Source organism: Cheilinus undulatus, linkage group 6 (genome assembly GCF_018320785.1).
Source record: "Cheilinus undulatus linkage group 6, ASM1832078v1, whole genome shotgun sequence".
In the NCBI taxonomy this organism is placed as follows: domain Eukaryota; kingdom Metazoa; phylum Chordata; class Actinopteri; order Labriformes; family Labridae; genus Cheilinus; species Cheilinus undulatus.
Genome location: NC_054870.1, coordinates 46,720,811 through 46,747,833, shown reverse-complemented (window position 1 = coordinate 46,747,833; position 27,023 = coordinate 46,720,811). Strand labels below are relative to the sequence as shown.

The following is a 27,023-nucleotide window of genomic DNA, read 5'->3' as shown; positions in this document are numbered from 1 at the left end:
TACAGAATAATCCACCCATCCACGATCCATGATTGACAAAGCAACAAAAGGCATCACTCCAACACCCACCAGGAGGTCACTGATGGCCAGGTTCATGATCAGCACCGATGTCACAGAGTGGAAAGTCTTTGTTGCAGCCACAATAACAATGACAAGTATGTTACCTACACAGAAAAAAAACACATAATAGTGAAATTTATCAGGCTAAATTGATCCTAGAGCAATGAACAACACATACAACTCTGCAAAAATGTGATTTAAAAGATGAACTCAGAAAGCTGTTGGTGCTTAAATGGAGTAAACGGAAGCTCTGAAACCATAATTTATCAATCATCCTTATAAAGCAAGGACATTTTATGAGCTGATGTTCCTCTAAACAGCATTTGTGTGAACTTATCTGAGAAAATAAGGTGAGTAGCAATCAACATTAAAGAGTCTATATGATGAAAATACAAAAACACAATTCGCTACTTTAACAAAACCAGGTGAAATCAGTATGCCTGTACCTGTCACAGCTCCCAAACACATCAGCACCGTGACGATCTCCAAGACCAGCTGGGCCCACCCGGAGACACCGAGCCCTACGTCCTCTGTCCAGCTTGTGTTGACCGCTGACGCAGCCTGCAGAGAGGACCTGGGCCCGGCCTCCATGTCCCATTCAAACTGCTGTTGTCCTCACATGATGAGACTCTGCACACAAGTGACTTGATGAAAAAGACATGAGTGTGATCAGATGTGCTCCCATCTGCCCTCCCTCTGCTCGGACGGTCTCCAGGTGAACCAGACTAAAAGCGGAAGGAGGAGGATGCATGAACGTAGCTTTTAACCCCTTCTTCATGCATCTCTTGCAGTAATAAATGGGAAAGTAATACAAACATATCATGCACAAACATGTCAGAGTTTATTTATTCAGACTTATAAAAAGTTTCCAATATAAAAACAACAAGCTGCATTAAAATAAAAACATCAGAGGGAGAAAATTAAGCCTGTTGATAAAGCAGCATTATGTATGACAGTCTCCAGGGTGTGGAGGTAATAGTCCAGTCCTGGTGCTCTGAGGTGAAAATTAATTGCTCACATAAACAAGACACTTCCTCCTCAAAGGGGAAAATTTCCATTAATGCTGCTGCTCTGCTGACACAGAGATAGCTTCATTAATATCCCAGCATGCCCAGTGGAATATTTAAATGCAATAACTGGAGCCGATCACTATTCATAGCTCTCATTAAGGCATGTCAAAAGTATCCTACTGAGGCCTGCTGACCACATTAAAAACACTGGGTGATGCATCTTCGTATGTCCTGTACATCTCGAGCAGCACAAGTCGACATCCAGAGGTCACATCCCTACGTCCATGACTGCCATTTTCGTTTTCAGTTTGGGTTTGCCTGAGTTGAACTTGAGGTGAGGTGTTGTCGCGTATACTCCCAAATCAGCAGTGCAGCGCTGACATGAACGTTGAGCGAGCGGATGACTCCTTGTTGAGGGATCTCCACACACACGTCCAACATTTGGAGTAAGTTGGCAGGAATTCCTTCGCGTTCATTGCTGCACAAAGAAAAAGGTAAGAAAAGAAAGTCCTGATCATGTACGCTTGATGTCAGCAAGTAGCATTCAGTCAGTATGTTTACATGCACTTAGAAAAAAATTAATGACCCTGTTAGAATGAGTACATTTACACTTTAAAATGCATGTAAACACATTAAGCCAGGCATACACTGACAGATTCTTTCACCAACAATTACAGTAAACAGGTGCATCTCAAAAATTAGAATACCATGTAAAAGTTTTTTTCATTTCCAGTGATTTACTTCAAAAAGTTAAACTTCCATAAATTCTAGATTAATCTCATACAAAGTGGAATATCATGAGACTTTTTTGGCTTTGATCTTGATTTTTCCAGCTTACAGCTCATGACAATAAAAACTCCACAATATATTAAATATTAGAATATTGTGGAAAAGTACAATTTGCAAAGGTTTCCCCAGCCTTTACCTTCTCTTTAGCACACACAACCACTATCATTGGGAAGACTGCTGGCTTGACAAATGTCCAGAGGACAATCATTGGCATCCTCCACTAGAAGTGTAAGCCACAGAGGGTCACTGCTGAAACTGCAGGCTGTTCTCAGAGGCTGTATCAAAGCAAATTCATGGAAAGTTGACTGGAAGGGAAAAGTGTGGTAAGAAAAGGTGCACAAGCAACAGGGATGAGCTCAGCCTTCAGAAGATTGTCAAACAAAGCAGATTCAAGAACAAGAGCTTCACAAGGAGTGGACTGAGGATAGAGCCAGTGGATCAAGAGCCACCACACACAGAAGAGTCCAGGAAATGGGCTACAAGTGTCAAGGTCTTAGTGTTGAGCCAATCCTGAACCACAGACAATGTTGTCAGCTTCTCACCTGAACTAAGGAGAAAAAAGTCCTGTTTTCAGACAAAAGTAAATTTGGCATTATATTTCGAAATAAAAGCTCCAAAGTCTAGATGATGATCGGAGAGGCAGAGAATCCAAGGCGCTTGAAGTTTGGTGTTTCTGTTTCCAGTCAGTGATGGTTTGGGTGCCATGTCATCTGCTGCTGTTGGTCCACTGTGCTTTATGAAATCCAGTCAACACTGTCAGCCATCTACCAGGAGATCTTGGTGCACTTCATGCTTATATCTGCTGAGATGCTACATGGAGATACTGATTTCCTTCTCCAGCAGGACTTGGCTCTTGTCCACAGCGAAGCCAAAACTACCAGAAAGTGGTTTGCTGACCATGGTTTTACTGTGTTTGATTGGCCAGCCAACTGGTCTGACCTGAACTTCAAAGAGGATCTTTGTGGAAATGTCAAGAGGAAGTTAAGAGGTTGAAGGTTGCTATATGAGCAACCTGGGCTTCATAACATTCCAGCAGTGCCACGGACTGATTGGCTCCATGACACGTCATATAGATGCAGCAATTTGTGCAAATACAGAGCAGAATTTTCCAGAGGGTCAACATTTCTGTATTAAATGGCAGATGACAACAGTGAGTTCTGTAATCCTTTTTTTGGACTGTTGATTTGTGATATTCTAATATTCTGAGGTGGTGGATTTTTTGTTTTTTTGAGCTGTAAGCTGTTATCATCAAGATTGAAACAAAAATAAGTCTTGAAATGTTTCACTTTCTGTGAGATTAATCTAGAGGAAATGGAAGTTTCACTTCTTGGAAAAATAAACTTTATATGATATTCTAATTTTTGTAGATGCACCTGTATTTTCACATGATTTAAAGACACTTGTGTGGTTGCTGCAAATCAACAACTTGAACCTCCACTTATGATGTCCATCTAACTTTATAGCTCTTGTTTACTAACATGGCCATGGCTGTGTTTGTTGTGCTTCCTCCTTCAGTCAGTTGCTTACTGATTGGCTATTGCTCTGTTTCACATAACAATCCTGCTCATGCCTGCTCAGCTGTCCTCAGTGTTCCCCACACATCAGGACTTCTGATCCTGAACATGCTTGATATTTTGATCTCGGATCAGTGCGGTTCTGATTTTCCTCAGAGCAGATCAGAAAGGGAAAGACCACTCTTTACACAGCTCACATCACCAGAAAATCTAGAGATAATCTTAAGAACCAGCTGTTAGGAGGACATTTGACTTTGGGTGGAAAAAGGGAATCTGACACAAAAGCAGCACAACTATATTGTTCTGTTTCCTGCTTTAGTCTGCCAAAAACTGTACTAAACTAAACTTCCTGAAGATGGACTAATACCTAAATAATGTGATTTTGTTGTGCATGTATGCAGCTTAATCAGACTGGACTGGACTAGGCATTCTGTGCATGCATCACTGGTAATGCCTAGGGCCAAGAATAAAACAAATTAAACATTGCTTCAGATTTTTAAGACATACAACCTCAATAAGAGCTATTAATCACTCCTGAAAAAACAACATAGGAAAAGGAAACTTGTATCATGGATATACAACTAGCTTGATTTTTCTATGACTGTAACCATAGTAACCGACTTCCAGACATCTGATATAAAACTTCAGACCATCTGTTTTCAGTCAAACACTACTGCGCCATATTAAACCAAACAACATTTCTAGTAATCCGTCTATTTATCTTAATGATGCTGTTCCATTAGTTTAATTCAAGAGCCAAGAGAGTCCTTCACAGTTCTCACAAATATGAGTGATGATCTTTTTTACACAGATGTTTAAAAAGCTCAGACCAAAGAATAATCAGCTGAACATACGTTGAGATCCATCAATATGGGCCATGCACAGCTAACATAAAGAGCTAATGAGCCTACAGGGGGGGCCACACATTAAGAGAGCGCAATTTGATGAGCTACACTTATCATGAGTGCCACCGGGTGAGATAATGGCGAACTGATGAGAGATTTAAGGATGGGCCGTGCTGTGCTGGCGAGAGCACAGCTGTGAATGTACTCGAGATTCAGCTCATATACAGATTGTTTAAGTTTACTGCCCTGCTTGCACCCATGTGACCCAATTGGAGCTACAACGACCAGCTGATTGTTAGAAAATTAATCCACAACTGTCGTAATAATTCATTAATGGCTTCATTTTACAAGCAGAAATGACAAACATTTGCTGGTTTTATACTACAAAATTTGAAGATTTGCTTCTTCACTTTGTAACGATTGAGGGTAAATAAAGGATGTAAATTTAATATGTTCTGGACTGTTGCTAGGAAGAAAAGAGGCACTTTGAAGACAACGTGTTCAAATCTTTGTAAATGTCACTTGCTTTTGTCACAATATGTTTTTACATTCTAAAAGGTTAAGACACTAAAAATCATTCATGAAATAGTTTTTCAATAGTCTATATAAAAGTTAAGTTCATAACCTCCTGCCTGGACTACTGTAATGGAGTCCTGTCTGGAGTTCCCAGCAAAACCCTGGACAGGCTTCAGTACGCCCAAAACTCTGCAGCTAGAGTTCTCACCTGCACTAGACCCTGGCAACACATCACTCCGACCCTCATCCACCTCCACTGGTTCCCTATCAAGTCCCGTATCAACTACAAAGTCCTCCTCCTCACATACAAATCTCTCCATGCTCTGGCTCCCCAGTACCTTTCTGATCTCCTCCATCCATACACACCATCCCGCAACCTTCGATCTTCAGACACCGGCCTACTTTCCATGCCCAAAACCAAACTCCGAACCTATGGAGACAGAGCCTTCAGTGCTGCAGCTCCCACCCTCTGGAACACTCTTCCTGCAGACATTCGTAGCGCTCCATCTCTGGACATTTTCAAAAAAATGTCTCAAGCACCACCTGTGCACCACAGCCTACAGTCTTCACTAAACCACCCCTACACTCATCCTACCCCTCACATAGTTTGTCCATGTCTATGTGTTCCTGTAAAGCATCCTTGGGTTTCTTGAAAGATGCTATATAAATTCAATATATTATTATTATTATTATTATTAAGTGAAGCTCTCGTGTACATAGTAAATAAAACTACAACCCTACACAGACAAAGTAAATACTGTACGACCCAAAGGTTTCAGAATATTTAGGAAAACTTCAATTTAAAAATCTTGAAAGTTTCTACAATATTTGAAATTAATGATATATGTCTAATATGTCTTTAGAAATTTTATTTTTATCTTAATTATTGCTGAAAAAATCCTGGAATAAAAAATGCTTGATAATTCTTGAAAGTTTTAAACCTATTGAAAATTAAAGGAAATTTCCTAGCTATTTGTTTGGAAAATTCTTAAAGAGTTCATGAAAATTTAAAATAAAAATGCTCTAATTCCTATTGAAATTTCCTAAGATTTAAAAGATTTCCATAACAAAGAAAACCCCAAAATCCATAAACTTATCCATTTAAATTCACCAAAATAACTATAGAAAATTTTAATTTAAAAGAAAAAAATGAAATTGTCGAAAAAAATATTCACAAAAAAATCCATGAAGATTCAGAACCTTTGATTGGGTTTCAGACACACAAAAAAAAATAAAAAATCAAGAATTAGAATGAAAATTCTTGAAAGTTTTTTGTTGTTCAACCGGCTGAAAATTCCAGGAATTTTCCTAGAAATCCATGTGGAAATGATTAAGAATTCCCTAAAGTTCATTAAAATAAAAAAATGCTTAAATTCTGATAAAGATTTCCTAAGATTCTAAAAGATTTCCATTACAAAAATCCTGAAACTCAAAAACACTACATTCAATTTTACAAACAATACTATGAAAAATGTATGATTAAAAAGAAAAAAAAATTGTTATAAAATATTTACAAAAATTAATTAAAAATTAATTAAGACTCAAAACATTTCAACTGGATATTACTGAAAAAAAAAATCCAAGGATTAGCTTGAAAATTCTTGAAAGTTTTTTTTCTTAAATCCATAGAGAATTCCTGGAAATTTCCTAGATTTTTTTGAAAAGTCTTAAGAAGTGCATGAATGTTTAAAACAAAAATTCTCAAATTCTTATTGAGATGAGATTCAAGAAATGTCCATTAAAAGATATCTTGAAAAATCCTAGACATATTTACAATGAAAATTTGGAAAACGAAAGCTAAAAAATTGTCCCTAAAAAACTCAGGAAGATTTAAAATATTTCAGCTGAAAAATCATCACTGCATAATCTTGAAAATCCTTGAAAATTTCACTGAAAATCCTCTTAAATATTTTATTACAAAGTTTTAGGCCTAAAAGTTGCAATGTCAGAAAATCAGAAGAAAATGTTTTCTATCATTCTGTGTGTTTATTTTTTGCTGCAGTTGTTAACATTCAGCTTGAATAAGTCTTCTCCTTGCACCCATATTCGTACACATATTTATATTTCTGTCGTCTCTATTTTACACAGTATTTATCCAGTCTTTTAAATGTTCTCTTACTGTTGCTGATGCATGTTCTATTATTGATTTATAATTTAAAAAGATGAATAAAAATGTTTTTTTTTTCTCTCAGACTATAGTAATGGATTGATGATCTTTCTTCAATCGCCTCTTCTTACATATAAGTAGTTCATTTCTTTCTGGGAGCAAATAAAACTTAAATCTGAAAGTTTGGTCTGAAGAACAACGCCTACCTTGTTATTGTTACAGAATTTATGCTGCTGAAGGATCGTTAATGTCTTTCTTTTTTTTTTTTTTTTTTTTTTTGTGCCCAAAGGCTGCTGCACGTTCTGCTGCTGAGAGGATGTTGGCAGATAGGTGGAAACTGCTGCACTCTCTATTCATAAGTGGATTCACTCTTTAATAGAGATTTAATCTCTGTAACAGGGGTGAACACGCCTGGCTGTACCTTATTCCCTGATTTACTCTTTATAAACGCCATTTAAGATGTCTTGTATAGTGAGATTAAAAGTCAAATCCAAACGAAGTGGTATGTTTAGGGGATGGTAAATGTGCAGGTGAATCCTGTATGTGTTTTTTGTTTCTTAGGTGGATGCCATGCTACTAAAAGAAGTCACTTTAGGATGCACACCTTCAGGGCTGGATGAAACTAACACAGATTAAGGACACAGTTTTGGGGGATCTTGTCGACTAAACTGATGAGAGCAGCATGGAGCATTGGCAAACAAAAAACTACAAGAGTATAAGACAAAGGGTTTCCTGCTGCTGTCATCAGACTGCTTGTATTGCATTGTGTATTTCATTTCCTGCGCTCTCCTCCTCAGAGAGAACCAATTACAGCCCAGCATGTTCAGACACGTTCACTCTGTGGAGAGCAGAAGCTTAGGAGAACGCTCAAAACCTGAGAGATAACGTTAAACAGCCCCGTCAGCTCGTACCTTAATCTAGAGCCACAAGGGCACAGGAAGGCAGAAGCCTGCATACATTTATGAACACCTGGCTGTGTAGGCTACCGCTCTGATGGAAAAACGAGCATCTAACTCTGTTCATACCCCAGGAGGAGCAGCGTCTTCTCAGGGAACTGGTAGTCCTGGAGGCTTTGGCTGTTGGCAGTCTGCTCCACTCCCACTATACAGTAACCTTCACTCTTCTTCATCTGCAGGAAGTCAGTGAGCTCTGCAGGCTTCACCTGCACAGGAAACATTTAGAATGATTTCATTTTCAAACAGTGAGGGTACACAAAGTGGATAAGATACATTTTAAGCCCAGACAATTAATTTGACATATCTGTAACTATCTCAACAGTAAGATTATTTCTGGCAACGTACCTCTAACAGAGGAAGCCAGAGCTCAGATGAGACACTCAGGGACTGAAAGTGTTTGTCACTGACGTGGCGGAGGCTGTCCAGAACCAGAGCGCTGGCACCAAAGATCTCACAGGTCCTGCACAGACCTGGGAAAAACAATGAGGAAACAAAAGAGAACAAAGCAGTGACATCAATCTAAATATGTGCTTTTATTTGCTGTTATCACCATGTGGTTGATGATATGGGTACTTATTTTACACCTAAATAGCAATTAGTCTTGAATCAAACACATTTAACAGCCTGTCTGCTACGCTATATCACCAAGCTGCTTCAAGCTTGTCCTGTCCTAGGTCTTCTGTATGCCTTCCTTATTTGAGGGAATGTTTTAATTGTAGTGCTATGTAGGATCATCAGGAGGCAGCAACGATCTTTTGCAGACTTAATCAATACAACTTGACTTAAAAAAACACATAACAGACAGGCCCAGTTTCAATGTCCACACTCACTGACTTTGAGGCCTTGAGGGCTTAGGGCTGTCCCACTGTCAAATCATAAAGTGCGTGAGGGATCTCTTGCAGACTTTTTGAGCCCTTCATGCATCGTGAGTGGAACATTTGCAGATTTAGGGTCTTTACACACTGCGCCCATTATTTTCGGATCCGTAATCTGAAAAAAGTCACGCACTCTGACTTTACACACTGAGTCTGATGCGTTTTTGTGTGCCTTCACTGCGGAAACTTGTAGAATGTGGCAAATTATTTCGTCCTGAAAGTCTGTGGCTTGTCACTTCCTTAAAATCCCGCGGATCCATCCATCCATCCTGTCAGAGAGCTTCATACAGCACTTAGAACTTTTCAGTTCTGTCTCTGTTATGACCTGTGAATAGGCTACATACGTATGCCTTTATCTGTTGTATCCATGGCTGATATCCACGTAATACATGGGCAAACTACAGTGTTTAAAGTGAGGTTTCGGTGTGAGAAAGGGAGAGAGAGAGGGGTTGGGCGGGGGTGGGCGAGCAAGAGAGAATAAAGCAACAAGTGTTGATCTGAATCATCAATCACCCATCTATCTGTTATATTTCCATGGTTGATATCCACATAATAAATGAGCAAATTTTGGTGTGTAAAGTGAGCTTTTGGTGAGAGAGAGAGAGAGAGAGCGAGAGAGAGAGAGAGGAGGAGCCGGCAGGGTGAGCTAGAGGAAGCAGTGGACACTGTTTTAAATCATCAATCTACCATCCCACTAACATGGGAATATCTAAGGTTTAGCGCTGTATTTATACAAAAAAATCTCAGGCAACAAAGAATAATGCAAAAGTAATGTAACTAGTAGCTAAAAGTAACTAGTTACTTTAAGCTGTGAGTTAAGAGGCCATGTAATGCATTACTTTTTGTAAATAACTTGTAATGTGTCATGGAGTAACTTCCCTAACACTGGTCACCAGCAAACAAAACTAGCAGCTGTTTTGATGTTTTGGGGTATTTTTGTCATTTTGATAGAATTAACAGGATATGAATATGTTAATTTTTTGAAATTTGATAAGAAATTTTAGGGGGCATTTGCTTGAAATATTGGGAAAATCTGATATTAAATTTTCATGGAAATTTTAGAGAATTGGCTTGGTATTTTTGAAGTATTTCTTAATAGAAATTTTGGGGATATTATTCATATTTTGTATTTAAGAAAAATAATTGGTAAATATTTTGGAATTTGGGATATTTTGTGAGGTGTTCTTTGAAATTTTCAAAATAATATTATGGGAATTTGTTTGGATATATCGGCGTATTTTCTGCCAATTTGCAATGTTTGGCCCTTGACCTATAAATGTGCATTATCAAACATGCTGGAAATCCATCCAACTAGTCGGGACAGTTATTGCCCTCCTGTTTTCTGCAAATCAATGCATGATCAGACTCAAATTCAGGCTAACTCACATGTGAGTGTTGCAACTCAAAATTCGTGTCTAATCGGCTCAACATTTCACAGTGTCTTTTGAAGCAACTCTGTTTAACTGTGAAACCCAAAAAATCCTGTTATGTCAGTTCTTCTCAATATTACACGAATCAGAGAGAAACTACAGGGGCTTTTATTCAAACAAATATTTCCTCATTACAAAGTGAAGTAATGTAAACAGTAGTGCTTCTGCTTACCTCCTAAATTTGTAGGCTTGTCAATGAGTGAGGCTACCACCAGCAGAGCACCATGAAGTTTGCCCAGTCGAGCAGCCCGCTGCTGGGGAACCAGCTGAAGTTCAGGCTCCTGCTCCTGGATCCCTAACCTCCAGGGAGTGATCTTCTTCTGCACCTCGGCCCAGCGATCCTCCTTACTCTGTTCACCTGAGCACACAAACACAGGCAAAGGTTAGGATGTATAAAAGTAAGCAGTCATAGATCTTGTGAGAGGCGCTGCTGTACCTTTGTCTTGCTGGATCCAGTCTCCAGGCTGTAGCTGGCTCAGGTCAGGAGATGGATTTCTCAAACACAGAGAGGACCTCTCAGAAAAACCCGGATACTCCTCAAACTTCCAGGGAGGGATCCACTCATCATCAGCCACCTCTGACAGGCTGGGAAAACTATAAAATATGGTCTGGGGAAGCCAAAACAAGGAAAGAAAACAAGTTTAGTACATCATATGATTAGATTCAAGCAGGTTTTCTGCGCAAGGCTAAAAAGCACTAGCACACCTCAACGCTGTAATCCCTGATAGGATGAAAAGCACCAAAGAAGAAGTGCTCCTGAATCCTCAGCCAGTTCTTATTAGCATTTCTAAACATGGAAAGAGAAAATATACACTCAGCTTAATACATAATCATTGTACAATAGGAGTAAAGAAGTTACTGTACAGACTACCAGCTCTCACCCGGTGTTCTGCATGGCCTCAGCCTGGTTCAGACATGCCTCGATGACAGTGGACAAACCTCCCAAACCACAGTCCCCTTCCTCCACCATGACCTCCTTCGCCAGGCTCCACACTCTCTTCAGGGCCAGTAAGGCGTACAGACGCACGCTGAAGTTGTGGTTGAAACACCACTGCAGGATGATATCGAGGGCTTTACGCAACTGAGCAGCCTTTAAACACATGAGGGCAAGAAGGACAAAGGATTTTTGCTATTTTCTTACATTCAAGCTTGCTTTGTGTCTTATTTTCTACATGCATTCAAAACTGAATACTTCCCTATGTGTATATTCACAAAAATAAAAACTGATAATACATTAAGAAGAAAAAGGTTGCAATTCTTATTTGGTTTTCTTTCCATTTCTTGGTACAAAACAATGAAAGAGATTATGGTGGTTACTGCATTTTAAAGTGGTACATTTTTCCTTTCTATTTTTATTTACCTTTTAATTAAATACTCCTGACACCCTGCATGAACACATGAGAACAATACATTTTGTCTTTCCTTCAATTAAGAAGTAATTTCCGCTATAAATTTTTTTAGATAAATTTCAACAATGTCCATTTATATTTAAGTAATTTGTTTGAAATGTTAGGAAAATTTCATATGAAAATTTCACAAATTTTCATGGCAATTTTGAGGAATTTGTTTGGATATTTTTGAAATTGGCTTAGAAATTTCCAAGTATTTTTCATGGAAATTTTGGGGATATATTCATATTTTGGTGGGTTTCATTGGAAATTTTGGAGAAAATGTGCTTATACTTTTTATACAGAGAGTTGTTTGGATTTTTGGTCCAATTTAATTCAATTTGAATTTTTCATGCATTTTCATGGAAAGTTGGGAAATACATAGGTAATCTAGGGAAATTGATTTGATTTTTGGTGTGAATTTGATCTGAATTTTTTGGTATTTGTTTAATTTTTTTCTAATCTATCTTGTAAATTGATTGGGAATTTAGTTTTTGGATGTCCTTTAGAATTTTCAGTGATCATTTATAGAAATTTTGGGGAATTTGTTTTTATGTTTAGGGATAACTTTTGTCATTCTGTTAGAAATAACAGGATATGAATGTGTAAATTAAAAAAATTCTAAAATAAATTATCAAATTCCCATAAATGTGTACATTTATGGGAATTTGATAAGCAATTTTAGGGGAGATTTTCTTGAAATTTTAGGACACTTTTTTTTTTACAATAAAGTGATAAAGTTAGAGAAAAAACTAAAGGGGATATTTGACAAATGTTGGAGTACTTTCTATGGAAGACTTGGGAAAATATGTTTGGGAATTTTCACAGTTAGGTCATTTCTTTGATATTTTGGGGATTTGTGGGGATTTTGAAAAGGAAAATTTCCAAGAAATTCAGAACATTTGATCTTTCATCCATTATCAAAATACCAAGAAGAATTATGGCATCGTATCTCTTAATGACTGACATTTCTTACTGACTGAAGACCCTAAACAACTGACCAACTGGCTGACACATATCCCAAACATCCGCTTTAAAACCAATCCAGTGGTGGATTGTCTGCAGAAGCAGGACTTTCAGGAGTTTTTTAGACATCATTTTGGGTAAAAACTCATTCTTGTTCAAAGACAAGGCTGAGGTTTTAAACTTATCAAGTCCTGCTGATCCCAAATAATAGGGAGAAACTAAAAATGCATTCCTAACAAAAGCTCAGGCCTCAGGATGTTAAACTGCAAAATTTTACGTGCTGTTTTTGGACCTTTATTTGCCAGATTTCTCCTCCTTGTAAAAAAGTCAGTTCATTCAGTTTGTTTGTTGATGTGCTCAGTCCTAAAAGGCAAAATAAAGTATTTCAAAAGCACAGAGTACACAAGGGTAGAAACTGAGAAGCAACCCCAGAAGAACAGGGAGTGATTGGAGACTACTCTTCAAAGGCTTTACCTTTCGCGTGAGCAGAGGAAGGATGACATTGAAATGAACCAGCACTGACAGGAAGGTGCAGACGCTCGTCTTTGTCTTTTCATGATCCTGTGCAGAAAAGATGTTTAATAATTTAACCATTTCATCTTATTGCAGGATTGTCTAGTGTCCAGGCTCAGAGCTCACCATGCTGAAGCAGTCCCAGAAGCTGTCCATGTGTTGAGGATGGTTGGCAAGGATCAGAATCATGGTCCACTCTATCAAATACTTGACTGAAGCCTGGTTGCTGCTGAATCCAGCTGCAAACACATGCTTCACTATGGAGGCAATAAAATCCTGTAAACACAGAAAAACACTTTGACTTTCTGAGGGATTATTCTGTGTGTGATTTTAAATATGACTGGGTTTATTTTACCTCTTTGAGTTTGGGCAGCAGCAGCAGTAGCGTTTGCCACACTCTGTTTTTGACACGATGTTGCAGGGAGTTGCTGTAGTAGCGCACTTTTGACTTTGATATGTCATTATCCTGGAGAGATGAGGGAGGGGGAGGATGGAAAATGGTGGGAAGTGTTGTTAAATTGGCTGGAACTGATGAATGGCTAATTATCTCCATGAAAAACACCCAGAGCACCGAGTGCAATTTAGAATATTTTATAGCAAAACAAGTAAAAGCTGCCATGCATGATTACAAGAAAACAGATTACATGTTTTAAAATCAGAGCCCTGTTTTGCTTTACATCTGCTATGTTAAACAGGGGATTTTAAAACTATATCTTAACGTTTTCACTATAAAATCTTATAGTTTTTAATTGGAAGACCTTAGAACAGGCCCTGGGACTGGGAAATGACCAAGATTTCTTCTTATAAGACTTTCAGAGGAGGCTGTCATGACAACAACATCAAAACATTGTGTTCACATAACTGTTTTCAAGCAAAATTTCATGAAAAACATCAACAAAACCTTTTAGTTTCATTTGATGCATCTGTGAGGAGAAGAACAGAACATTAATTGTTTTATTGTGGGTGTGATTTTTGCATTTCTTTTGGATTTTTACTGCTTGATAAACTAAGCTTTAAGTTCCAAAGCAAGATATGAATAGTTTTTGTTAATTTAAGCTTTCTCCTTGAAGCTGCTCACAATAAAAGAAGGCGTTCAGCTTCTTCCGAAGAAAGAGAAATAATCATTAGTTGTCTAATTCTGCCAAATTAAAATAACCATGAAAACATGAAAGTTTTGATGATTGGAAAAAAAATGACACTGCTGCTGCACTTAAGAAGAGAGAGGAACTGTCCAATATTAGGCTTTTGTCCTAAACTGCACATACATTAATTTAGTAGGGATGCTCGATGCTGAATTTTTTGCGGTCTGTTAGCCCCCCAATGCTAATAGTCAGTCGTGCCTCCTTTTTTGCTGGATAACAGTCTGCAGTCGTTGTTTGTAATAGTTAAGGTGGATAATTATTGATTATTGATTAATGAAATATGGAGAAGGGGTAGGATTAAATAACTGTGCACTTCTTCCCAATCCTTTTCCGATATGTAAAGAAAATCATTGCATCTGACACTCTTATATAGCGCTGTCTTGTTTATTTTGTGTAAAAGAATATGTATTTATTGTATTTGCTCTTTATTAACATATTTGAAATAAATTTCAAATGCTGTTGTGCTTGTATGTATGGCTGCTTATTGTCTGAATCATTCTTTACTGTGCTGCTGCTTTTCTTGGCCAGGACACTCTTGAAAAAGAGATTTTTGATCTCAATGAGGTCTTCCTGTTTAAATAAAGGTTGAATAAAAATAAATAACAAATAGAATAATGGGGATGATCCTTAAATTAAAATGAATGAATACAAATTGGTAAAACAAGGGGCTCTGTGATGTGCTAGCCCTGCTGTACCTGCATGGCTTCATTTTATGGCATTAAATATAACATTACAATTCCAGAAGTTTCCATAAATACATAAGTCTTGAAATGAAGATCTGTATAATATCCAAGGATCAAAACCAGTAATAATCAATAAAAATTACAACACTCTAAGCTGATTCTAGAGAACTTAAAGACGGTTGAATGCTTATGCAAGGTGCTGTAATCTACTGCCCACCTTCTTCAACAAATCCAGGACCACTTCCTCTATCAGTCTTTGATGCTGGACGTGGTTGAAGGAATCCAGGCGGATGAGGAAAGCCAAAGCACAAGTACGAGGAAACTGCTCATCTCTGTTATCACTGAAAAAACAAGAAGTTGAACTGTAAAAACATTTGCACAGAAAGAGAGGCCTCTTGTGGCAGTATTGTGAATTACAGCTGTAAAGACCAGAGCCACAGAGATACGGCTCACCTTATAACTGCAGCATTGGCCGAACACTCCTCCCCCAGCTGCTCCACATACGTTTGGACATCCTGGATAAGCCTTTGGAATAACAGGATATAATGTTTCAAAAGGGTAAGCACTGCACAGATATGAGGAATACTGCTGAGAGTTACCGTTGATCTCTCCTGAACACTGGACCGTAGACACAGGCCTCTGTTAGGATGTCGATGTGGCTGAAAACACTTGAAAACACAGTGTCATCGCCATCACGGCCTGTGGGCAGCCATGACTGGCAGCAGTGCTGGAGTAGCACACCGAACACACCACTCTTTGACTGAGACAGCTCCATCAGCTCTGAGGAAATCTGAAAACAATCACACAACAGTAGCACATAAATACACAATGAACACAGCACTGAACAGAAATTTAGTTGCTTTTGAGAAGGGATTTTGTTCTTTTCAATAGTTTAATGTCTTAATTTAGATGTAATTTCTCTTTTAGTGCTCTTAATTAGTCTTAATAACTCTGAAAAGAAAAACTATTCAATGTATTTGAATGCTTTATAAACACATTTTTATTTAAAAAATACCCTTCCACCTGTTTGAGTTTAATCACCTGTTTCAATGTGCTGGTCAGTGTGGGAGCCTGGGTATCCGTCATTTGGAGAAGGTCATGATGGTAGGCCATGGAGACAAAGCCTTTCAGGGCCAACCAGAAGTCGTGCGCATTAGTGCTGAGCCCCTGCACCAGCTCCCAACTCAGAGTTACAGCCTGGACACAGAGGGCCTCCTCATGGAGCACCAGCTGAAGTCAAAACAAGCCAAACATTCTTTATCACATTTTCCTCATTTTTGTCACATTTATTCACACTGTAACTGCAGGAAGGCAGGTTTTAACTCCAAACCTGTAATTTTAAAAGCCTGCCTCAGACTCACGTGTGGTAGCATTGTCTCCATAAAGGTGAGCACCGGCAGCACCAGGTCACTGGGCAGCAGGGACAGAGCCTCCATGCTGCAGCTCAGAGCAGCTTTCAGCATCTCAGACACTCTGGTCGTTTCTATAGACCCTTGTAACTCCACGGCTTTTATCAGGAAGCTCACACAGACCCACTGGTCCCTCATGAAATTCGCAGCAATGCGTCCCCAGTCCTGCACCAGCAGACTCTGCACACCTACATCACTTTGGATAAAACACAGACTTTATCATACCAGCAGTTACACTTACATTTTCAAAGGATTCTGAAAGATTTAAACTGACCTTGAGCAGTCTTCTGTGTTTGGTTTTTGCAGCCGTTTGTTGAAGTTTCCCAGATTTTGTGATGAAGGTGACATTTGAAAGAAGAAGTCGTTGAGTGATTTCAAGGCAGAAATGGTCTCTGATCTCATATCTGTCACTTCCTGTTCAAAAAGGCTGCAGACTGTAGCAAGAGTAGCCATGGCAGTCGCTCTAGCCACCTGGTTTGCTACAGAGTTGATCTGGCAGTGATAAAACAGAGTTAAATCACAAGCAACCATCAAATGACTAAAAATGTCTGAAAGTTCTGCCTCCACGGTCTCTCTTCCTACCTCCTGGCTTGGTTCTTGTAGGACTTTGAGGCTGTATCTGATGAGTTTAGGGAAATATGTCTGCTGAATTTTGTTTAGCTGTTGTGGTGCAGAGCTGCACACAAGCACCAGCTGTCTCAGGACACACAGATACAGCTCTGCCCTCTCCACATCAAACAGCTGTTGAGCAAACGGACAAAATAAACAGCACTTTAAACATCAGAGCCAGCTTTTGCTAATTAGTGTGACCTCTTTGACCTCTTGTTTACCTCGTGTAGCTCCCCAAACAGACGCCTCAAGATAAACTCCAAGATTGGATCGATAAGTTTAAAAACAAGCTTCTCCAAGGACATCATCACATCGTCCTCTGTGAAAAGAAGAGTTGGAAAAAGTAAACGCTACACACTCATAATAAGCTTTCCTTACGGTTATATGCATGGATGCTTTACCAAAGCCTGGACTGAAACTTTTAAACACAGAACCAATCATTGTATCAACAGTCAATAAAACAGAAGACATAACCCACAGCAGGATTTTTAAAATGTATGAGGGAAGTAAAGGTAGTAAGGGTTACATCATTCAGTTTTCTTTAACCTGCCTTTCAAAGCCTCAAGTTTGACATTCACTATCTTGTGTTTAGGGAACCAGAAACGAGCATTGTTGGATTTCCAGTTTTACCTCCATATTAACTGTGCTTAATTCTCTGACTTTTTTGTTTTAATCTTGATGATCACGGCTTATGGCTCACACAAATCTAAACTCCACTATCTCAAAATATTAGAATGTTGTGGGAAAAGTTCAATTTGCAATTGTTTCCTGAGCCTTTATTCTCTCACTCCGGTTCAGTGCACACAACCACAATCATGGGGAAGACTGCTGACTTGACTATCATCCAGAGGACAATCACTGGCATCCTCCACAATGAGGGTAAGCCACAGAAGGTCACTGCTGAAAGGGCAGGCTGTTCTCAGAGACTGTATCAAAGCATATTCATGGGAAGTTGAATTGAAAAGTGTACAAACTAGCACAAGCACCAGGGATGAGCTCAGCCTTCAGAGGACTGTCAAACAAAGTACATTTAAGAACTTAGGGGAGCTTCACAAGGAGTCGACTGAGGCTGGAGTTTCCACAATCAATGATGGTTTAAGGTGCCACGCCATCTACAGCTGTAGGTCCACTGTGCTTCATTAAGTCCAGAGTCAACACTGTCAGCCGTGTACCAGGAGATTTTAGAGCAGTTCATGCTTCTATCTGCTCAGAAGCTTTAAGGAGATACTGATTTCCTTTTCCAGCAGGACTTGGCACCTTCCCACAGTGAAGCCAGGACTATCAGAAACTGGTTTGTTGACCGTAGAGTTACTGTGTTTGATTGCATTAAAGACACCAGACTCAACGATACAGACGAGCTGAAGGCTGCTATCAGACCCAACCTGGGCTTCATAACACCCCAGCAGTGCCACGGACTGACTGGCTCTGTGCCATAGTACATAGATGCAGTATTTTCTGCAGAAGGAGCCTTGGTTAATTACTGAGTTCATAAATGAGCATAGTTTTCCAGAAGGTCAACATTTCTGTGTTATAAATCTTTTTTTTTTTTTTTTTTTTGGACTTGTGTTTTGTGATATTCTAATATTCTGAAATATGGTATTTTTGATTTTTGAGAGCTGTACACTGTAATCATCAAGATTAAAACAAAAAAAGTCTTCAAATGTTTCACTTTGTATGAGATAAATCTAGAATATATGGAACTAAGCTTTTCTAATTAAATCACAGAAAAAAATTAACTTTTACATAATATTCTAATGCCTATAAGAAGCACTTGTACATACTTTTTGTTGAAAAAAAAATATCACCCTCCTCTTTGTAACTAATACCATTAAGTAAATTAATATTGCAGCCATATATAAAATGAATGCAGCTTTCCATCTACTGTACCTACTCTAAATGCATGAGCTATTACCATTAATCAGCGTTCTTAATACAAACCTCTCTCCTCTCCAACACGCTGACTGCTCGGTTTTCCTCCTAGCTGGAACAGTCGGAGCAGGAACTGCAGGCTCTTGTCACTCTTGCGTACCGGCAGGTAGATATTGGTGCTGACTCGGCTCAGAGTGTCCAGCAGAGGAGACAGTAATGACTCCAGAGTGTTACTGATCTGTGCCCCTAGCTGACCCTGCTCCATGTCCAAACACAGCAGAACGGCTCTGGCCAACTTCTCAGCCTCTTTAGGGTCGGGCAACTTCTCAGTGTGACCTTAGGAATAGGGAAAACAACTTTAAGTGAGCATAGTATAACCTTTATAACCTTAATTATCAAGTATAAATGAAATTTGTTTATCTTAAAGGTGGAAAACTTAAACGTCAAGCAGGTGGACAAACTCTTTTCAGCTTTTATGCACGGATCAGAAACTTTAAACATCATTAGAAAAAAACAGAAATTAGAAAATAACTTGCAAGAGGTTTTCTCAGGATTCTGATGCAATATGATTGAAATTTTAACCACAAAGCCAATTTTCTACTTTTAAGTTGTTACTTTTATTCATTTAATGTGCTGAGTATTTAGATTCAATTCGACCCCTGAAAACAGGAGTGTCACAACCAAGGCCAGTAAGCCAATCCGACCTGTGGTCTGGTTATACCCAACCTACAAAATAATATCACATTCTTATTACAACTCTCCTACAGGTACGAGGTCTGCTGGTTCATCCAGGATAAAAATGTTCATTTAACCTCGAATATTTAAAATATTCTTGTGAAGTAATAAAAAATTGAAAACGTAAAGATTGAAAATGAGTAGAGAAAAAGTCAGGAATGTGGGATAAGATATTATTTTACGTTTTCATTTCATATTTTCAAATTTGCATCTCACAATTATAATTAAAATGTATGGTTTTGACTTTTTATTTCACATTTTGACCTTTTAGATTAAAAATCTTAAATTTCGTATATTTTGATCTTTTTAACTCATTATTTTGAATTTTATTTCATGTTTTGACCTTTTTAACTCTAAACTCTGACCTTTAAGCCCATTGGCTCACCTTCAAATTTAACAATTTGACTCATGTTTAGACCTTTTGAATTTTAAATTTTAAATTTCAAGACCCATTTTTACCTCTTTAACTCATCATTACAAATTTTATCTCACATTTTGACCTTTTCAACTCTAAACTTTGACTCTTAAGTCCATTGGCTGACCTTTTAGCCTCACAATTTAAAAACTGAACTCACATTTTGACCTTTTAAACTCATAATTTCGACTTTCTATCTCATAAATCTGCCTATAAAAAATCATTTCGACTTCTAATTTTGTGTTTTAACCTTTTGATCTAATAGGTTTGACTTTTTAATCTCAGATTTTCAGCCTTTAAACATATCATTTTGACTTTTTTAAATCCCAAAATCATTCATCATCAACGCTAAATTTTTTGCCCATAATTTATTACTGGTGAAAATAAAGTTGACAGTTCATGGTTAAATATGGTTTATCGTTGTCCCTCTTAGGCTCTCAGGTAAGACCTAATTCAGAATCCGGCCCTTGCTGTGATTGAGTTGACACTCCTGTCTTTAAAGCATAAAAAATAATATATTCTTTCTCAAATTAGAAAATAATTATTGACATTACGACTTACCCGTGCTGGCTGGGACTCTCAGATAGTTGTATACTTCATTTTTCACATAGCCTTTCACAGTTTCTTTCATTGCAACAGCATCAGCACACTCTCCATCCATCAGCCTGGGCTTGAAGCTGCCTTCATTGTCCAATAGCCAGTCAAACGTCTGCAGCAGCATCACAAATATGTAGGATAACGGTTAGGGTAGTTTCCATTTTAGCACGTTGGGTTGACTGTTCTGTAACACCATGTACCTGATTCCAAATATGTGTCCCTCTGCACAGCGACTCATCTGCACGGAAATCCATCAGGAAACTGAAAGCATCATCCAGGGTCACTCTGCTCTGAAATGACATGTTTAGAACATCTCACTACATTTGCTGAGGTGTTAGAAAGATTAGAAGTAGACCACAAGAAAGGGAAAAAATATTTTAAAGCTGTGTAACAACCCTACATAGAGATTAAATCCATCAGAGGTAGAAAATCTAATTTAACTATTTTTGATGCTGTTATTTGTGTTAATCATTTCTTTGTTTGAGGTTAATGTTCTACCACACATCCTATTTCACAATTGTTCCTATATTTTGCAAATTATTTTTGGACAGAAGTGCATTGCATTCACATGAAAACATTTTTTCTGTTTTTTTTTTCTAGTTATTTTTTTGTTTTGTTTTATTTTCTTAGGACAGACACAATTTTTTTGCCATCTCTCACACACAATATTTCCATTAACTGTAACTTAACCAAATTTACATTTTACATCAACTGCTATTATAATGATGTTTTTAGAAGAAATAAGTTAAATTTGTTGTTTGGTTTGTATCAAGTAACCTTGATTTTCAAAAATTTTCTTGCTTGTGCGTATCCATCAAAAATAATGTTAAATCTAAATCAAATTCCTTGAATGTACATATACTGGTATTTTGCCAATAAAGCTGATCATTTTTCTTACACTGACCCCTGTCAGTAGTGCTGTTTGTTGACTACAAGACCATAATGAGGGTTAAAGCTCAGTGACAGCTTTGATAAAAGTCTGTCTATAATAAAGCTGAGATGTTAAACAAATTAAGTCATTCCTGGACCAAAAGCATTTCAATTGCACAAGTTCAGGTCTCAGTTTCAGTTTCAGGACAAAGTTATTATTCTCGTCTTTGGACACTTTAATGTTTAAACCCATCATAGGTAATTATTTACATACAGACAACGCACCTACATCCCTAAAACACTGACTTAATTTTATATGGGTCTAATTTCTGATTCTTACCCATGGTTTAGTGGTTTAAATTCATATAAGTTCTACTTTTATTTCATGAAGTTCTTTTTATTTGAGTTCTTGATAAAGTTTAATGTTAATTTTTAAGGGCTACATATTTTTTCTTTTTTTTTTTTGCTAACTGGATGCTTGAATTCCCTTCAGAAATAAGACAGTATCTCTATTTCTATTCATCTCTTTAGTTGTAAGGAGCATAAGGTAAACCGAGCGTGTCTTACCACATCTGTGAGACAGAAGGCGCTCTTCAGCAGGAAGCACTGAGCAGCACCTCTCAGGAGGACTTGATGGGTGATCATGGTGCAGCGCAGCACCTCCCTGTCAGACACCACAGACCAAATGAGCTTCAATAACAACCCAGCACAGTCAGTCGAACTGAACACATGCAGAGGCAGCTACCTGAGAGCAGTGAGCCCCTCGACCCCCAGCAGAGGACTTGGGGGGAGTTTGGATAGAGCCTGGGCGAGGAAGAGGAGGGGTACAGCACACCAGTGTTTAGAGCTCAGCTGCTGAATCATTTGTAACAAAGTAAGGCCTGAAAAGCCAAAAAAAAAATATGGTTATTTAAAGGTGATTCAGAAATTCATTAAGGTGAATCCTCTGTTGTTATTGTTTCCCTGTACCTCTGTGATCTGATGGTAGACTATTAAAGAAGGCGGTCATAAATACTTGGAGTTTGGTCCCAAGTTCAGGACAATCTCCTACACGCTGCCCGGCTGATCTACATGTGGAGAAAAGATGGGTTAAAGATGGCGGGTCACTAAACATGTGCAATGACTCACTTGTTTGCAAACCTCATGCTTCTCAAGACCCAAATCTCCAGACTTATGGGAATTAAAAAAACTCTTGAAAATAGTACAAATATCGCATGCCCTTCAGGAAACATTAGTTTTGTAGTATTGTATTTACCGGATCAGTGTATTGGTTGCAAACTCTCACCTGTGGAAGAGAGAAGATTCAGAGAGAACATCCATAAAAGGGCCAACGATGAACTGAGGAATGACAGGAGAGAGGAAACTTTTATTATGCATGATCACAATACCACTATGTCACAAACTCTGTCTGTAAGGCTGTACCTGAGAAAAGGCTAAAGTGAAGGCGGGCTGCTGCAAGACCTGCAGCTCGAGCAGATGACACACTCCCTCTCTCATTAAAGATTTGTTCTCACTGTGAAACATTCGCTGGTAAACACAGAGCAGCCAGGAGGGGTGGAACAGGCCTTCACCTGAAGCTGTGACAAAAACACAGAGAGGATGATGAAAAAACAGCCAACCTTTGACAGCCAACCTGTACAGCAGCATGACCAATTACTCAAGTCTTGCTAGCATGGCTTTAGCCTGCTGGTCAGTAGCTAATCTGTATGTTCTGTGATCTGAGCAGACTTTAAATATGTCCTGTTATCAAGATATAATCTAGATTAGTTCTGTTTACTTGGGTAGTGATTAACGTTTACATTGCAATGTATTCTTATAAGAAAAACAGTAGTTTCAGGAATTTTGATAGAAGTGCAATAAGCATGGAGTTACGGTTTTATGTTTTCTTATCATGTCTAAGGCAACAAAACATGCTTATTATTGTTTTTGTGGTTCAAGGTGAACAAAAGCTCTTTATAACACAGACATGCTGACTTCTTCTGGCTCATTATTATGATTGATGGAGATTTGAAAAGCCTGTGGAAAGTCTGTTCCAAGCATAGCAAAAACAAAGTCGATCAAAGCATTAAAATATTCAAATTAGGCCTGTCAAATAATTACACTTTTTAACTGTGACTGATTCCAGAATTTCTAGGGTTAATAACTGCACTGTGAAATTCTACTATTTTGCACTTAAAGTTGTTCTTGTTTCATCTTGTCTTAAACTAAGAAAGTAAACGATATAGACATGCATTTATTTTGAAAGTAACAGGTAGAAAAAAGATATCATGGCATGAACTTAACCAAGCTTAAAAGGAATTTGTTATGGATTAATAATGAAATAAGGGAGCAGTGAAAAGCTAAATGCTTGTTAACGAAGGTACAGATGACTTTTGACCTGTCCACTGAGCTGTCTCTGAGATTTTTAAGTGAAGGAGCCTGTAAAAAAATCCTATATGCCTATAAATTACATCTCCGTAATCAATAACTGAAAGGAGCACAGCTTCAACTATTCTCTTCCTACAGGACAATGGAAAACTTGATTTATTTCTATACAGGAAGACAATTTTCTGCCTCAGCTTGAAGGTCAGAGTTCATATGGAACTTAAAAGATATAAATATATTTTTTAAATATATATAATTCCATTAGAAATAAATTCTGCCAACTCGTCATTTCTATGAGCTCATATGCTCGAGCATGTTATGTCAACTAAATGGCAAACTGAATCCTTAAGTTGGGCCCCTCAACTAAAAAAAGCTGTGATATTTGTTACTGAACTACTTTACACTGGGCCCTCACATTTGTTTTAACATTGAGCAGTGATGGACTGATTTGACATCACTGTGGCTACAAAGAGACATTGAAGCAGCTTAACCACAATTAAGCTGAAAGGGACAATAAGGAAATAAATAGAAAAACATAATTAATGCACTAACTGTGGACCTTTACCACATTGTCATTAATACATTAATGCTGACAGCCCTCAAATAGAAATATAACTAACTATAAATAACTATAATTAGAACTGTGCCTACATGTATAAATGAAATCAAATAAAACAGCACTGAGCTTAAACAAAAAAATAGACTAGGCAACTATAAACTTAAATATTTGTTTAAGTGTATCAGCTAAGCAGCAAGTGAATAAGTGAATTAATAACATATATATTGTATTACAGAGTTTAATTTGACGGCTAAAGCTACCTACAAAATGTTAGTCAACTGCCTTTTAATCAGACTAAAGTTAGTTTAGTTTTCACCAAGAGACTATAAGATTAAAATGTTAGTGCTGGACTGTTGAAAAATCCATGATATTCATCTACTGTGCATAAAAAGTACATCAGTATGTCATCATTAAAGTTTAAATCAATTCAGTATTGATAGTGCACTACTATGAGGGTATTGCATTTATATTTGTTGAACAAATTAATCAGTTAAATCAGTTCAAGAAAATGAATGTCGGGACTAAAAGTAAAGAGTTACATAAAAGGACCTTTTATTTACTAAAACTGGACTAAAATGTTTTAAAGTTTTCACTGATTATAAACTAGACTAAAACTAAAACAGTTAAAATGACAAAAGTGTGACTAAAACTAATAAGGCATTTTAATATATAGAATTAAACTAAGACTTAATTCAATACAGCTGCCAAAATGAATAAGGGTGCATGATATTAACCACATGACATCGTTATCAGCAGATACCTCATCAGCTTGAAAAGTGAAGCAGATATGAAATTTTCTGTTGATATTTCTGTTGATATTTAAAACTGATATTCTGGCAGTAAAAATCTGCCTGTATCAGCTGTAAATATTGGCCATATGAAGAGAAAAGTTTGCGTATCTTCAGGCTGGACCAACAGACCTTCGCAAACTTAAGTCTTCTTTATTCCTTACCCCTTAAAGTGTGTTTTAAGGACCGGAATGTGTTTATTGTTTCATCCTCTAACTTTAAAAGTGTGTTTAAACTAGTGACGTTGTAGGTCTAAATTACATCTAAATATCAGTATTGGCTAAAATAAAATTTGTAAATATCAGTCTGATATCAGCAAAAATCCATTATCAGGCATCCCTTTCAAATTATCTCTGGTTTTATAATAACTGAATAAACAACTGAACATGCTCTTAAGTTACTAATTACAGCTTGCTGCAATAGGAAAATGATGTTTAAATACCTATCAGTTAGTTAAAATTTAGTTGAAATTTCATACACTTTCTCAAAATGTTTCATTAAAAACTACATAGAAGTGAACTACGGGATAAAATGTAGAAAAAAAAAAGATCTCACTCTTAGGAACAGGAGAACATGTTTGACTCATGGAGAATTGACTCCAAACATTCATAAACTTCATCTGATTTTATAGTTTATAGCCTTATCCTCACTCTGGCTCATTTAAGTGTTACCTTGACTGTCGTTCACTGTTGTTTGGATCAGCGTGTCTATTCTGTTTAGAACTGGCCGGACCACATGAACCTGCAGAGGATAGACGAGATGAGCAACGTTTCACAGTTACAGCATGACTGTCACACAAGCAACACTCATGAGATTTTCTACCTGGTTCTCCTCAAGAGTCTCCATCACAAGTGCATAATCCTCCCAGAATTCTCTGAGCAACTTGCTCTTGTTAGAGGCCCATTTGAACAAGATCTCATCTGCAACAATTCCATTGAAATTTATTAAATGAGAACATGAATCATAACTAAATGATAACAGGAACTGAGATTTTTTACCTTCCCTGGAAGGAGACTGAGGGCAGTCCAAGCCCTCTTGCTCTGACAGGGCAACGCACATTTTCAGCAGGTACAGCGCCCTCTTGCGGGACACGCTGTCTCTATGAGTGAGTCCATTCTGAACTATCCTCCAAAAGTGAAGGGACAGGCGAGGGTCGGGGTCACAAGAAGAGGAGGAAATGAGGCTGTGAGGTTTGAGCAGGTGATCTGACAAGGCTGTCAAACACAGCAGTGATCGCTCTGTAACCACAGGTGAGCTGGAGGTGGAGTGCCAGCTGCATAAGTCATTCAAAATCACAGAGAGGAACCTTGATAACATCACACTGCTGCAGCAGTTCAGGATGCTTAAAAGAAGCCTGGCTGTGGTTCTGGACACCAGTGAGTCAGGGAGTGTTTTAACACAAGATAAAGCAGATTTCAGGATGGTGAGTGTGAGCTGTTCATCTGCTGATAAAGAGGGTAAAACAGCAGCGATGACTTCACTTGATATCTCCACGCTGAGCAGCCCAGGACAGGGTAGCTCCTCCTCTGACAGCTGCAGTGAAGGGAGGACAGACAGAGCCACTTTCCCCGGGACAGCCTCATCACACAGCGGGACACAGACGCTCACGAGCCGGCATGTAGCAGCAACGCTCTCCCTGCACCGCATGCCTTCTTCTGTTTCCGCTGATATTTTTGAAAGAAGGGGCAGACATCTCGTCCATAAAACCGACTCGATTTTATCTGTCAGAGACTTTTTATTCACTGCAGTCGTGTTAGAGTCGGTCAAAAGTGATCCGAGACCTTCAATGAAAGCTGTGAGCGCCTCTACCTGCTCCGTCCCCGGCCACGAGTCGCTCGGCCAGGACAGAGACTCCAACAACAGGCCGTAGTCAGGAGAGCTTGATAAAACCGCGTTAATTAAAACTGAATTCATGGTAAAGAAACACTACATTGGACTGAACAGGAAAGATAAAATTATACCGCAACCGGCTTCTCCAAAAGCTGCCATGAGCCACACGTTTTCCTAGCGGAAT

The 27,023-nt window shown here is 38.2% G+C and overlaps 1 protein-coding gene across 1 annotated transcript; it reads right to left on the bottom strand.

Moving 5' to 3' along the window:
• Nucleotides 1–911: 911 nt before the first annotated feature.
• tarbp1 (TAR (HIV-1) RNA binding protein 1) lies at nt 912–27,023 on the bottom strand. The gene is made up of 29 exons (XM_041790258.1): nt 26,008–27,023; nt 25,832–25,929; nt 25,681–25,750; nt 22,721–22,875; nt 22,584–22,636; nt 22,268–22,365; nt 22,044–22,179; nt 21,866–21,962; nt 20,629–20,718; nt 20,393–20,540; nt 18,751–19,017; nt 17,034–17,131; nt 16,786–16,944; nt 16,478–16,695; nt 16,156–16,399; nt 15,836–16,024; nt 15,394–15,584; nt 15,248–15,319; nt 15,012–15,135; nt 13,325–13,435; nt 13,096–13,245; nt 12,931–13,017; nt 10,984–11,192; nt 10,808–10,889; nt 10,539–10,710; nt 10,275–10,460; nt 8,143–8,267; nt 7,867–8,003; nt 912–1,548 (listed from the first exon to the last, which is right to left on the bottom strand). Exons 1-29 carry the CDS (start codon nt 26,921–26,923, stop codon nt 1,374–1,376), a joined length of 4,857 nt encoding a protein of 1,618 aa, XP_041646192.1. The 5' UTR covers nt 26,924–27,023; the 3' UTR covers nt 912–1,373.